Source organism: Apaloderma vittatum, unplaced genomic scaffold, assembly GCF_000703405.1.
Source record: "Apaloderma vittatum isolate BGI_N311 unplaced genomic scaffold, ASM70340v1 scaffold6377, whole genome shotgun sequence".
NCBI classification, from domain to species: Eukaryota; Metazoa; Chordata; class Aves; order Trogoniformes; family Trogonidae; genus Apaloderma; species Apaloderma vittatum.
Window position 1 is genome coordinate 1 of NW_009726608.1, and position 15,119 is coordinate 15,119.

The 15,119-nt window shown below is 39.3% G+C and overlaps 1 protein-coding gene across 1 annotated transcript in view; it reads left to right on the forward strand.

The window, feature by feature from the left end:
* The first annotated feature begins 77 nt into the window (after positions 1–77).
* STK31 (serine/threonine kinase 31) overlaps positions 78–15,119 on the forward strand; it is a 38,935-nt gene continuing 23,893 nt past the window's right edge. The window contains exons 1-9 of the mRNA XM_009873348.1: positions 78–105; positions 197–249; positions 1,514–1,612; positions 2,587–2,661; positions 3,391–3,549; positions 5,136–5,491; positions 7,407–7,593; positions 9,538–9,644; positions 10,475–10,634. Coding sequence (XP_009871650.1) covers positions 78–105; positions 197–249; positions 1,514–1,612; positions 2,587–2,661; positions 3,391–3,549; positions 5,136–5,491; positions 7,407–7,593; positions 9,538–9,644; positions 10,475–10,634 — 1,224 coding nt within the window. The remainder of the gene's footprint in view (positions 106–196; positions 250–1,513; positions 1,613–2,586; positions 2,662–3,390; positions 3,550–5,135; positions 5,492–7,406; positions 7,594–9,537; positions 9,645–10,474; positions 10,635–15,119) is intronic.

Consider the following 15,119-nt stretch of genomic DNA (forward strand, 5'->3'; position numbering starts at 1 on the left):
TACCTCCCTCTGGAGGCAGAATATCTAAATTTTCCTTTTAACTATACATGTCTTGTTATAGCTCAGAACCCATCATCATGGATGAAGGCACAGTATATGACAAAGGTAATGTGATTTTTAAAAAAAAAAAGGCAGTACAACTCACCGTGTTAGTTTAAATCACATGAGGATAATTAAATCTTTTTTTCCCCTCTAGTTGAAGATGTTGTGGGCTGCCACGTGGAAGATGCTGTAACGTTTTGGGCACAGGTGACTTCAGACAACTGTATGGTTTTAACTTCGGGTGTTTAATTTTATTCCCCTTCCCCAGCAAGTTTCTGTAGAAATGAGAATAAATAACATTTGATGTTGGAAAAAAAAAGAAATTAATTTACATTTTAGAACTGCAAGTATTCTTGTTCCTTTTTAGACTAAAATCGGTTATTCTTTTCTGGAATGTCAGAAAGAATTGTTCATCCACCTGTTTGAATTGCAGCTAGATTTTCATGAGTATTTAGTAGGCCAAAAAATAATAATTGAAGGTTAAAATACTTGCTGTTTACTGAGGAATACTGTATGAGTACCAGCTCCGAAGAGTGAATCGTTCTCATTAACGTGGGAGGTGCAGCAGATGAAGGGGAAAATCCAGAAGGAGTACCGAAGGTTGCCTTTTCTTTGTGGTTTGCAGGCAAATTGCTGTGTGCGTATTAGCCCACACGTTTGAGCCATTTGGGGGAGGTAATCCTGCTTCTCATGTCCCTAATAGGAATTTGGGGAGGGGGACCAAACTTTACTCACTCTGTTTATGGAATAGCTTCTTCTAAAAAAAGATGTATTTTTTTCAGATGTAACAGTTGTAGTAATTCTCCTTTAGGTTCTTATCCTGGCATTCTGAGGCTCCATTACAGTGTAAAATATTGTAAAGTGCAGAAGCTAGGAGTGTGCTCGTGTTTAGTTGCACTAGCATTTTCTTTCCTTTTATGAGCTCTGGTTTATTTTCCTTTGAATTACCAGTAGAATGTTGTCTAATAAATGTCATGTTACTCGAATCGACCGAGTTTTACAGTGGTTCAGATACCAGGTTGTAACTGGAAAGACTGATTCTCTCAGCCACACCAAAACCCAGGTCTTGCTTGTGAAGAGAACAAGGGGTGTACTGGAGCTGTTGTCTCTTTGTATTAAGGAAAGAATGAAAAAGAATCCAAAATACGTACTAAATTTGTGAGGAGGCTTTGTAAGTAAGATCTGCATACTGCTCGCAGAAGCTGGTAATTAAACTGTTAAAAATGCTTGTTGCAAACTATTTCTCTGGGGTATATTACCTGCCCCTGATATGTTTAATTAAATTTTGGAAGAAAACGAGAGCAGGCTCACAAATGGAACTAAAATAATGAAGATTGAAAACTTAAGGTGGGGCATTACTTGTCTCAACAGCAGTGCAACTATTTCGATTTCATTTTTGGCTGTTATGATCTATCAAACATCTATTAAAAGTGACAGTTAATAACTCATACCCTCTCTCCACACTTCTTAGAATGTCAATAGATGTAATGACCTTTTGAAATTAAGTTGTGCGCTGGCAGAAGCGTGTCCTCGGGCTAATGGAGTTTTTGGCAAACTGGATTTTAGTAAGGTAAGTAGGTTGTGTATGTATGGAGTTTTTTTTTCACCTGGATTTAAAAGCTTCAGTTCTATGCAACCATTTTCTTAGGTATTTTCTTGATCTTTGATTATGCAATGGGTTATTTTCTCTTAAGATTCCTCTAAGAACTGCTGTCTTTCCTAAAGAAAACGTGTATTTTGTGTGAGGAAATTTAAATCTTTCTGCGCTTCAGACTTCAGTTAAATTAGGCAAACATAGATGTGTTTTGGTTGTTTTTTTAAAACTCAGGAAATACTACAGGAAGGTAATCTACAGAGCGCTGAATTCTCTTTCATTGTCCAGTATAAGTTATAGGCTATCCTTAGCAAGGGGAGAGTGGTTTTTCAGAGAAGGGATTCTTTGTTCCGCCTAATGAAGATCATACAAAAGCCTGTAATGTTAAATGTGCTGGACACAGTACTCTTACGAAGATAACAATATTTACGAAGATAACATATTTAATAGCAGTTCTATGAGAACTTTTGCGCACAAAGAACGATGACAGCTTCTTGGTTTGTGTGTGTGAACTACTGATGGGTTATTGCAAAGTAAAGTATGAATGAAAGGATTTGTCAGGACTGTTTGTGTGTGCAGGTGAATGACCTAGATTACTTTTGAAAAGGAAGAAAATGCACCAACAGCGTGGTGTGACTGGCCTGTGCAGTTATAGCAACACATTAACAGACCAGCCAAGGGAGTCTGCTATGTAAAATGTTGGTGTTTTCCTAGTGTTCCTAGTTGGTGTTTTCTCTGAGCTATTGCTTTTGGAGCAGGGTATTATGTTTTTGAAGCACCTGGCATGTTATTAGGAGAGATAGGATATCAAATGTATTACTTTGTTTTCGTACTGTTGTCGGGATAATTACAAGAGAGTGTGAAAATAAAATGTTATGTATTACAAATACTATTTTGAAGTAGCCTTATATTTTCAGAATGCTATCATTGATTTATTTTTTCCTTTCCAGATTTATGGTGGGTGTTTTTCTGAAGATAAATGTTGGTACAGATGTATGATACAGCAAGTGATCAACAATGAAAAGGCAGGAACCATTTTTTTAAAAGTCTTTAATTGTTTCTACATACGGGATGATAGGAATAAATGAAATTTCTTCTCTTTATGATCCTTTCTGTGTGAATGCATTTAAAAGCAGTGAATATACATGCGGATCAAATTCAGGTGACCTGTAACTTTGAAAAATGCCGATGGCAAAATACGACCTGTGAAGTGCTATTTGTATCTCATGATAAAAAGAGATTCAAGAGTGGTGGTTAATGTTAAGCAATCTAATGTAATTTCAAAACAACTGAGTGGTGGAAATTGCAGCCTTCCTGTGACATGGTAGCACTTACGCAAATGACCTGAGAGAGCTGTTAATCAGCATTAGGTGACTGACACAGGAGGCCGGTAGTTCCTATTTAAAATGATAATTTCTAAACAGACTCCTTGGCTTGGAGACATGAGTTTACATACCTGTCCATTGAAGAAAGTCTTGTATTGCTTCTTAATCATAGCGTGTAGAGTGGGGGGAAAAGAAGAAAGCCATCAAAGATCTTGTTACTTGAAGTTTTGTCGCTAAGCTTGTGGACATGTGTGACCTTATGAGATTTTTCTAACTCCCTTCCTCTGAAGGGTGGCTAGGCTTAGTACAGAAGATTCTGGTCTCTGCAGCATGCACATGTTAAAATGCCGATATTCTAGTACTTGTCAGCGCATACTTCTGTAGGAGGCTTGTGTAACTTCTGCTCATTTGTGTTTTGTGTTGTTGCAGTGTCAGGTATTGTACATTGATTATGGAAATTCTGAGGTTCTGAATAGATCAGACATAGTTGAAATTCCACCAGACTTGCAGTGTCCCACTGTTGCCAAAAAGTACAGGCTTTGGGGACTGCAGATACCAGCTGATCAGAACTTAAACATGTTTGACCAGGTGAGTAACAGATTTTGAAATATTAGATGATGGACCTGTAATAGATGCTGCAGAATATCAGCACGGTGCCACCTGGAGGAGTCTTCTGAGAGCTGGATGTTGAACTCTTAAGGCAGAGCTTGCTGGAGAGGACTGTAATCTGTTGCCCTGATCACACTTAGAAGCTAAAATAATTCTGTCAAAACCGGTTCCGATTGTGCTGGGAGGTGATTTTTAGAGTACGCTTTTGCCATCTTCAGAGCCTCGAGTATCATTCTGACTGACCTGAGTTCTTTCTGGCGCCAAGGAAACAAAGTACTGCTGTTTCTTCCCCTTCAGAGCCTGCGATAAATTCACTTACATCTGTGAGCTTCTGGAATGCCATGTACCTGGGTACTCTTCAGACTTTTCGTCTGGAGAGAAAGTAACAGGGAATGAGAGTGGTGGTAGGAACCCTGTTGCCTCTGGCCAGCAGTGAGTGTGAAATCCTCAGGAGCTGATGCCAACAGGGCTGGAAGAAGTGACCCTTGGTCGAGTTTTACTGCTGACAGTGTCCCTTTCTGGGACACTGGTGATGGTCTTAGAGGCAGATTGCTTCAAGGCTCGTCACTGCCATGGCCTGTGCTTCGGTGGCATGGGAGCAGCAGCTGTCCTGCTCGCCTTGTCATGTTCCTCTGGCATTTAGAGGAGATCCTGAAACCCTTTATGTATGATCTTGTCCCTGTGGTCCTATTGGCATGGCTTAATGGGATCACTTAAGACAAATGAAAATACCTGTTCTCAGTTCCCTGTGGTTTCATTTTGTTTGTGTGATGTTTGGATTTTTTTAGCAACAGTTCTTACTGCTTGAGCTAAATCTTTTTTTTTGCTTGCTTTGTTTCGCTATTCAGCTACACACCATTTCTTATTTTTCAGCAAAACCAGCTTGTTTTCAGAAGTGGTGGGGAAAAAGAAGAAAAATATTTTCATAAAAATGACTTTCTCCCAGATGCCTTCTGAAGGTTTTGAGTGCAGTCCTCGATCTTTCAAAGCCATTTTTCTTTGATATTGCTGCCAATTCTGGCATTTCCCAGTATCAAAATGAGTAGTCAGTAAAGTAGAGTTCCATAACGTAGATACACATAATAATAAATTTGTCATTATATTCGGCTTCATCTTCTGGACCACTTATTGGAAGACTGTAAACAATGTCATACAATTTATTTTTCATGTTATTTTGTATAATACTGGTAAGTACTTGGTCAAATATCCTCTGAAAGACTTGGGTAAACTGGCTGTTGACTTTTGTTGAGAGTCTGTGACTTTGGACTTCAGTCACTTATCAGTGGTACGGAACTCCTCAAAGCTGAACTTTGAAGGAGAACTTTTGGTATTGAAGTCCAATCTGGCATTGACAGTGATTAGATCAGGTGCAGTTGTGGCTGTACAGATAACAGCATTGTTTCTGAATAAATATGTTAAAACATAAGCTTTACATGTGCGGCTCTCTGGGTTTTGGTCTTAGACATGTCCTCTTTTACTTAGAAGAAAAATGACTGGTTTAAGCTGAAAATGTTCAGAATGTCCAGTACACAACTTCATTTATTTTTCATGTTTTTATTTTACAGGGGAGGAAGTTCTTGAGCAGCCTAGTTTTTGAAAAAAGATTAAAAATACGTCACAAAGCTAAGCATGAGGATGGTACCATTTTTGCCCAGGCGGAGGATGAAAGTATAGATATTGGAGAACAGGTGGCCAGGGCAGGGTTTGCTGAAAAGTGGATGTCTCCAGGAAACACTGAAGATGCAGAAAAGAGAGAAGTAGCTGTCATGCAGAACGAACATGGGGATATAAAAGGTTCACTTCCATTGCGGAGAAACAGGTCTAATTCCCTGCTGTACAGCATGCCAGGAGGGCGATTTGACCTAGTTGCTTCAAGGATGAAGAATCAGAATTTTGCTGGAAATCGTATGTTTGCCCCAAAGTAAGGCAGTGAGATGTCATAGGAAACTGTATGAGTGAGCTGATTAGCTTAGTTGCTGGGATGTGGGTACATGAGAAGGTGCAGGGGGAAACGAGTCCCAAAAATACAAAGTTCGATTTCTGTCTTTCCAGCCTCAAGTAATGCTGATACTCTGGAGGGGAGGTATATCTGAGTCTGTGTGTGTGTATGGGTGTGCATGCTGTGGTGGTGGTAATTATAATTTGTGGAAAACTCGTCCTTAGTGTGTTTGTGGTTGCATAGCTTGTTCTTCCTCATTTGATTTCCAGAGACAGACTATTCTTATGTGTCTTAAAGCAAGATTTTGAAAGAGAAGGAAGAGATAGCAGCTAGTAAGCAGAGTTAAAAAAAAAAAAAAAAGCTTAATTGAAAGTGAAGGTTGCAGGACATCGGGCCTCTAGCAGATTTTCAAGTGATAGGCAATGTGGTGATGTTCGTGTTAGCATCTGTGTCATTTACAGAGGCTTGTACTTGAGGCTTTTTGTAGCTATCATGCATTTATTTACCCCTATTAAAAACTCATTGGACACAAATGCGGAAAAAAGTGTACTTACGTAGCAGGTCAGACATATTTTGGTGATTTGTTTGTGTAGGAACGTAAGTGTGTGCTTTTAAGAAATAAAGCCAGTAATCACAGTTTGAAGTAAGCTTTGGGGCATAATAGTGTCTCTGCAACTTGTAATTACATTGACAAGAGGTGGTGGTAAGTTGGCAGCTACAGTTGTTGTCAGAAATCTTTTTAAAGAGACTTGTCCTACAGTTGCTAGGATTTCCATGGCAACAGGCTGCTGAGAAAAATGTTTGTGGGTGGGAAAGATGGTACTTGGCTTTCAGAAAGTTGAGATGGTGTAAGAAGTAAAGTTCTCAGAAAAAAAATGGTTTAGAATGTTCTGTAATTTGAGCTTGAACATTTTAATAAATCACCTGAGGGCACACCGTTCTGAATACCAGCATGGTAGGCAGATCTGGTTTACAGTTTTATCATTGAGGTGACTCTTTGCTGTTAACAAATACTAATGTAAAATTACGTGCTCCTCAAAAAAAGTCTAAATTTATCGTAAAGTACCTCATCTGGAATTATTTTGATGTTCTGATCTGCCCTTTTTTCTGAGTTACAGATATGCTCTGAATCAAAAAGAAATAGTGGTGTGTTTTTGTTTTGTTTTGGTTTTGTGTGTGTGGCACTCATTGTTGAGGTACTTCTGTGTACAAAGCTATCGGGACTGGCCTGAGCAGCCGGTGACCAGCAGATTCTCTATTCCATTTTTGTATTTTCTGATGTCCTTTAACTTTTTGCACATCGCAGGCACATTAGGGGTGGTATGCCTGCAAAGGGAATTTGAGAAAGAAGCTAGGATGTAACCAAAGCCGTGCAGGTGAGGATGAAGTTGATCGCGAGGTTTGGTGACACTGTGGTACTGTATAATAGTGTCACAATACTCTGAAACAGATGGCTTCACATGACTCGTCTTTGTTATAAAAATAACTTCTAGGGTATAGATCCAAAACGCTAGCTTGAAAGTGGTTTGACTTACTTAATGTGCAGAAGAAATGGATTTTGGTTGCAATGGACCTTGGTTTTCCTCGCTCTGCGGTGTGGTATTGCAAGGTGTGTTTTGGATGGAAAAGACTGCAGCTGTGAAAACATATAAAGGGTTGTCTTCAGATGCTGTGCTGTTTTCCTTGGTGTTGCGTGACAGTCTTCATAAGGATTGATATTGAGAGGGATACAAATTCTGAAGTAAAACATGATTGTGTAGGTGCTTCTGTAGGTTTTTGATGTGGCATTCTGTAATCATTACTGAAATTATGAATTATGTGCATGAAAGAATGCACATTGTGTTTTGTTGATGTCTGTTTTGTTCTCTGTTAATTCCTCTTAATTAATTTTTAAAAGGGAAAAAACTCCAGCTTCTCTCTCAGTGCCAGATACCAGATTGTCACGAATAAGACCAGATCAGAACCTGTTCGAAGAGAGAGAAGGTCTCAGAAGGGAGAACGTAACACTCTTGCAGAAGCAGAAGGAACTAGAATTGAAGGTTCGACAGCTAGAACATGAACTTGAGGTACGTGGAAATGCAAAGGTGATGCTTCTGTCCTCGTGTTTCTGACAGTGCTTCTGTCTTACGGTTTTGTCATGCTGCAGTTGGGCTGAGCACTGTTGTTTGGAATACAGAAGGGTTCAACTGGTTGGGGTAAGACTTGTCCCTGCCCTGGTGCAGGGAGGTGCTGTCGGTGTGTGCTGGCAGGAGGTTCTCAGCCCAGATTGGACTGCGCCTCACTCCTCTTGCTGTACCTGCTGGCTTGCCACCGGGTGTGCTGCACCTCTAGTTTGAATGTAGGTTCAGTTTGAATGTGCAGTTTTGCACTTTGTGATTAAAAACACATTTTGTTTATAAAAATGTAATCCTTGCCTTTTTTTAGCTTGCTTCAGAGGGGGAAAAATAGGTTTCTGTGTGCTGTGCTGAAAATTCCTTAACATCATAGAATCATAGCAAGAATTTTAGAACTAGATAAAGATTATTATTTCCTTAATTGCTGCTTAATAAAAAAGATGTTTATGCTTCCAGAAGAAGTTCCTAGTGCTGAGAAGCACAGTACTTAATGATAGTTACTGATAGGCTTAAAAATGCCGTAAATGCTTTTTAAGTGTGATAAACAGCAACATTAAGAAGAGATTGCATGAAAGAATGCTTTGTTTGCATGAATTCAGAAAAACGTTGTGCAAACACAGATCCAAAAGGAAAATCTGCTCTTGTATAAATTCTTTTGACACCTCCAAACTTGAGCTTGCACACAGCTGTTTTTCTTTTTTTGAGGAATAAAACTGCTTATAACCAGCTTTGCTGCTTGGTTACCTGTACCTAGAACACCTGAGTTTCTACATATGCTAACCTGTCGTTGCACAAATTCTCCATCCGCTGCAGCCGGAGTGTTTGTGCACTTCTATACATATTAACAGGCAACAGAATACATGTCTGCAGCTAAGAAAAAACACTTGGGTGCAAGGAATTCTTAGAAGCATTTCTTATATATGACTTAGGATTTTTTTAAAAACTCTTTTCTACAATTTCTAATTATTATTTTGTGTTGAATGCAAGTGAACTGCTTTAAAAGAAAATCTTGTGGATATTCTTTAGCTCCCTGCTAAAAACACTGCGGTAGGCAACGAATTGTTTTAGAAGGGTGATGTGTGGTAATGGCTTTGAGGAATACTTAAAAAAAAGGCTCATCTGGCAGTTGTGAGATTTTGGATGCTCATCTGCAAATACAAAACTATTTAAATCCTTGTACTTTTTTTTTATTTGGTTTTAGGGTTTTTTATATAATTTTTTATACATAGTATGCAGAGAGTCTGAAAGGCTAGTGATGATTAAAGACTTTTTCATTACTTAAAGTGGAGTTAATGAAAGCATCTCTGGTATGAGAGCAAGAGCTTTTAAATTTAGATTGTCCTTTGAGGAATATAGGCTCCTGTGGTATGTGGGCTTCTTTTGTTGCTTGTAGGAAGGTCGGGCAGGATGGTTGTATTTACAGCAAGAATTCTTGTTTTGCTGCACCGCTTTGAGGTGTGGTAGTGATGGGAGTAAGGAGTTTAATGAAGTCCTGGACTTTTTTTCTTTTTTCCCCTGAACTAGTGTGTAGGAATCTTTCAGCAAGGGAAGAAAAAAATTTTATATTGCCTCAAGACTTGCTAGCAAGTGGGGAGTAATTCAGCGCACTTGAACACATCACTGCTGAAATGAAGGGAAGGAAATGAACCATTAACCTCTAAGAAGCTGTTAAAGAAAATCATAAAATTATTCTCATTAGTTTGCATGTTTTTCTAGGCCTTTTGTTAGTGTTTTGATGAAGAGGGCTGGCTCAGTGTGCGCGTGGGTGCAAGCGTGTGTTTATCTCTAGTTTTGAAAGAACTGGATTGAGGTCTGCATGTTAGTAATCCTGATTGACTTGTGACTGTTGGTCTGTCTTTACCTCCCTTTGTTGAAACACTGTTCCAAAACCAATACATAAATCAGAGAGAGAAGGAAGCATCTAGGAAAACTGCTGAAAGTTTTGAGGAAGCCCAACGTACTTGCATTGGAATGAAAATGACAAGTTTGGCTGCTAAGATGAAGGCATTAAAAGGAGTTAGGTATGTGTTTTTTTCTGAAATTGTACTATTTATCATTGCCCTGCTTATCTCTTGAAGTCATGCATGCTTTTCTGTTTCCAGAAAGTTTTGTTTTGTTAATTTTCTAAGAAAAAATTAATGTTGTTTGCAGAGGAGAGTGTTTCCCAAAACGATGGTTGAAAACTGAGGTTTTTGGAAGCACACAGTGGAATCTGCATTGCCCGCTTCTCAATGTTTAATAAATGAGTTAGGTTCACTTCTGCTCCTTTACCACAAATTTTGCAAAAAGAGCTTTCAATGCCATCTTCAAGGAAGATGCTAATTAGTAAATACAGCTAGTTGTTAAAAGTAACTGGGTAGTCAAGAGTTCTTCGGGTATCTGTATTGCTGTAAGAAGTGCATCTCTTTCGGTAGCTCTTGTAGTTTTAAAAGAAGGGACAAAACTGCAGTGGGAAGAAATAGAGATGACCATCAGCTCCTTGAAGAAGGAATATATATAAATATAGATTTATGTGTTCATGGAAGATGAGTAAAAAAAAAAAAATAGCAAGGGAGAAAATAGAACAAGAGGCAAATAAAGAGCAGGAAGGAATTTCCGTCTACAGCCTTGTCGATGTACTGGGATATAACGAATGTATGTATTCTAGGTTTTTCCTCCTTTCTCAAGATTTAATAGCTGAATGAGACAAATTGCTGCTGCTACCTTTTGAAAGAAACTAGGTTATTAACATTGCAGGTGCTATCTCAAAATTTGTATGTTCAAGGAGTCTAAAGAATAGCACTGATTTTTAAATTGCTTAAGCTCTGGAATAAAAATCCTGGTAAAATGTTGTTTGCTTCTTACAACTTAGGTGCAAAAATAAGAAGAATTGTTTTGAGGAGCAGGTTTCACAAGCCATAAAAGTGGTTACAGAAGGATGTCTCACTGTTCCCTGTTCCTTGGAAAAATTGCGGAAGATTTGGACCGAGTATGACTTGGCTCAAGACAGGATTCAGTTGTGCAGAAATGTGGTAGGTTGGATTTACTTTTTTTTTCTCTCGAGTTATGATTTAACAACTGTCAACAGAGTGTTTTAGTCTTATAAGTGTGTCTGGATAGTAGGAGCGCAGCATGGAAGCATCTGTCCTTTGCTAGATGATGTCAGAGTCTTTGCTACCTTTGCCACAACTGATATATTTCTGGAGCGTTATTTTCTTGTGTTATACCTAGACTTTTTGACACGCTTGATTTTGTCAAGAAATAGAAGGAAATCAGAACACCGTAGCTAGAAGGTTTTTGTTCCATAACAGAGACTGCTTCAGCTGTGCAGATGCAGCGTCTCCATTCAAAACCTTTCATTAAACCATTGATTAAAGCGGCGTGCCCCTACTTGGTGTGCGCTTCCATGGGCTGGGCAGGCGTTAGGGAGAGCGAGGGGGAAGGTGGACTTGTATAGGGGCAAGCTGCCATCTAGTGCCCTTTCTCTGCAACCACAGAGCTGAAGAAGCCTGCCTGGCTACGGCCGTGTTGGTAAGGAAGGGGATGTAGCGGCTCTCTCCCGTGCGGCAGTGGTGCTGTTGGGAAGGGGAAGGTGTGTGGCAGGCGTTGTGGTAAGGCGGGGAAGGGATGGTAGTTGTGTGTCTGGGAGAATGGTAGCAGATGTGTTGCGGCTATTTTCGAGTGTAACCTAAAACATTTAAAATGTGTTTGCTTAAGAAGCGTTGCTGCATTACACCAAATCTCACAGCTCTTGAAACAGACTAAAAATTAAGTTCTGGTTTTGTTGCTTGTGCAGGGAAAAGTATTAAAACATCTATAGCGTGGCATACATTTGATTGCTGTAGGTGAAAAGAAGCTATTTTGTTTACTAAAAACTAAGTCAAATGTTTAAACTTGACAACAGGAAGATAAATGTTAATAAGCAGATGATATTTCAGTGTTGGATCTTGCATAGGGGACTCATGTACAGAAGAACAGCTAGGCTGCGAGGTGCCTGGGAGCCAGGACTGCTTAGCGACACACTTGCAAAAGCTTTCCCTGGGTGAATTCCTGATCCCACACAATACAGTAGCAGTGAGAGTTTGCTGCAGATTACATGGGATGGTTGAGCTCAAGTAGGTTTCTCAGGCTTGTTCAACAAAGCAGACAAACAAAGCAAAGCTGGTGTAGAACTTGTTTTCACCCTATCGTCCAGTTTTGTTTTGACTTGGGCTGGGGATAGAGGGAAAGAAAATTCCTGATGTGGACAGGAATTAGGACAGATGCAGATGCAATAGTGTGGCTGAAGCGTCTCAAAAGTGTTTATTCGTTAGAGGAGATGACTGCTTTGGTGTCATTCAGGTGGCAGCGTATGTGAGGTAGTTTGTTTGGGTTTTTTTTCCTCTTTTTTTTCAGTTGCCAACCCCAGCAAAGCAGCATTTTTGAATGAGAAGGAGTTTCATACTTGAACAGTGCTTGAGGGCTTTCTGATGGGCTCGTTTGTTGGAATGTGTTAGACAATCTGGACATTGTTACCCATTTCAGTTGTGAATGGCTTGCAAGGAAGTCCTGTCTGCATGATGTGTTGTAGTGTGTTACGCTGCCAAAATATTTGAAATACTGATGAAATGACCTTAGAGCACTCTGCTGCTTCTCGTAGCTCCACGTGTGTTTGTGTAGCGCTCTGTTCTGTGGCCTCACACATGGCTTGAAAACTAGTTTTGTTCAGAAATCAACAGCACCCTCCTGGTACCCCCCGCCCATCCTGACGTTGTCTCTGGTTGCTTAAGATAAGATGTAGATGAATAGCGGCATGAAATCGTGTAACTTTCAAGAGCTCACTGTTGTCGTGAAAAAATTCTTCCTGTCTGAAGAGAGGAAGTTGTCATGGTAGTGTCACAAATATTTTAAATGGGGAAAAATAAAGAAGACAAGTTCTGCTGCGTGTCAGGTGTCCCCCAGAGTGCTTGAGTGCTGCAAAGGGCATGCAAATGAGCATGTGTTTGGAAGTGTAGAACTCCCTGAAGAAGTAATTCAGTTTTCAAGATGAATTGGTAGCAGCTGAAAGCAGGACATTGCAAAGCACTTCTCTTGAAGACTTTGGTAGGTGAAGGGTACAGGATAAGAGTTTTGTTGGCATCATGCTGGAGCTGTAGTACCACAAAGGTTGACCTGTTTTAAGTGTAATGATGTAACTCTTTTTTTCTGCTGAGAATCATTTTGATTTTTAAAGATCTGTTTTATGTGCTGTAATATGCTACAGCATCTCGGCTAGTGTATTTTCAAATACAAGAAATACAATACAAATGAAATACAATTTAGAAATACAGGAAATGTCCAGGATGCACGCAGTAAAGGAATGTGCTTGTTATTTTGCCTGTCATCCCTACTTGAATTATACTGACTGTAGATAGGCTAACAAATATTTCTGATAGTGCAGCTGGGTATGTTCACGTCACCACTTTGTTTCCTGCTCAGTTAAAATGAGGTAGATGTAAATCCAGTGTGCAGGAAGCCCACGGAATCCAAACAGATGGGTGAAATACCTGACTATTAAACTGCAGCAGACTGTTTAAGTCTGTTTCTTTAATCTGTCAACCTAGCTGTTGAAATTGGCTCTAGTAAGTTAAATCCTGCTCATCAGTTGCCTCAGCACTGAGCTCTTCCTTTAACTTCCCTGGGGTTCTGGTACCCTCTCCCTGTCACAAACCTTATTTGGTTGTAAGCGCTTGGGAGTGAACATCTTGTCTTGCTTTTGGGGAAACCTAATGCATCTTAAATATCACAGGTGTGAGTAAACCCAACAAAGTTTGAATGCAGAGTGAATGGCCTTATTTCAGTTTTTTTGTCTGTGCTTTCTTAGTTGGTTTAGGCTGGTTTAACTGGGTGTGTCTCCTGGGTACTGTCCCAAAACCGCAGATGGATGGCTGAAGCATTTGTTCTTAAAGTACTGATGTAATGTGTGTCTTGGAAGCATAAGAAGATAGTCAGAGAACCGAGGTAGTACTGGGGCATGGTGTGTATGAAAAGTGCAAAGGTGGTTCTCCTGAAGTAGAAATGCTTAAAAATGTGTTAAAAACCAATAGAATTTGATCTGGGCTTGATATCGGGGATCTTTTCCAGCCTCAGTTATTCTGTGGTGTAAATTCTGTTTCCCAATAGGAAGGCAGTGGTGCCGATCACTTAACCAGCTCTCCTATGAAATGTTGCTGAGAGAATGGCAGCTTTACAGCTGAAAAAACAGGGATAATTTGAAGTTCCTGTGATTGCAATGTAGGCAGATATTCGTAGGGTGTAATACAAATACTGACTTTTCAGACATTTTTGATAGGGTTTATGTATGTGTTGCTTAATTTATGATTTCAGTTTAGAAACTTATTCAAGATTTAGTTTCTTGGAGACTATAGCGTACATATTCAGCATTTTTTGTACAAGATGAACAAATAATTATGCTGATGTTTAAAAAAGGGGAACTGTTCGGTTGCTCATTTAAAAAAAAGAAAAGTGGGGGAGGGTGGGATAAATAGAACCATTTAATGAGGATGATGCTGCCAGAGCTGGTTTTAGCTATTCTGTATACTGCAAAGTGATAACTTGCACTAAAGGCAGCCAAAAACTGAGGCCAAAAGTAGAAATAGACTCTAAACATAGATTAGAACTTATCCATTGAGGGAAATTATTTTTTTTTCTCTTGCTTGTTAGGTCATTTAATCACATTAAAGAATGCATTGATGAAGTGGTTGCACTATACATAGCCTGCTCTTTCAGACTTTAACATTGCTGTAGTATCAGAAACAAGGTGGCTTGGTATTCGATGTGACCGAGTCTGCTGGTTGGTTGTGTGAGGTTTGGGGAGGTTTTATTTCTTCCTTTTATTTTTTTCCTTTAAGAGGTATACGATTAAATTTGTTGTTGTTGTTGCATGTGTTTTAAGTGCTGAAGCAATATATTGTGTTCACCTTCTGTAGTAGAACTTAATCCACTGATTTTTATTATCCAGCCCACTGCTGTCTGCCTGAACTACAACATCTGTTCACTTGCTAATCTTAAGTTCTAAAGTAGTGTATGCTGCAGCTTGAGGTTTTGTTTTCAGTTGAAGTTAGTCCTTCTTTCAATTTTTAATCATCAGGTCTCTTTCTGCCCTTGTTTGTTACAGGCAGAAGGTTTCCCATCTATCTTCTGTGGGTACTTAGAAACTCCTGATTAACTCCTGATTTATCCAAGCTGGATAAACTAAATTTGAAAACTCTGAGGACCTGTGTTTGTGTATACATACTTATACTATAGATATATTTATAATATAGATATATATTGCTTGTTAGTAGGAAGTATTAATCTGACTGTTATTTTGGCTCCATGTGAAACTGGTATTAATGCTATGATTAACTCTTCTGTTGTTTTCTGTTTCTTTACTAGTTCCCTTCCACACTAAACTTCAAGATTTGGGGGGGGGCGGCGATTGGGGAGGGGAGTGTATGTCAGGACAGTCTGTTATGGCTACTTGAGTCATTTGACTGTTTTTATATTTGGAGATGGAT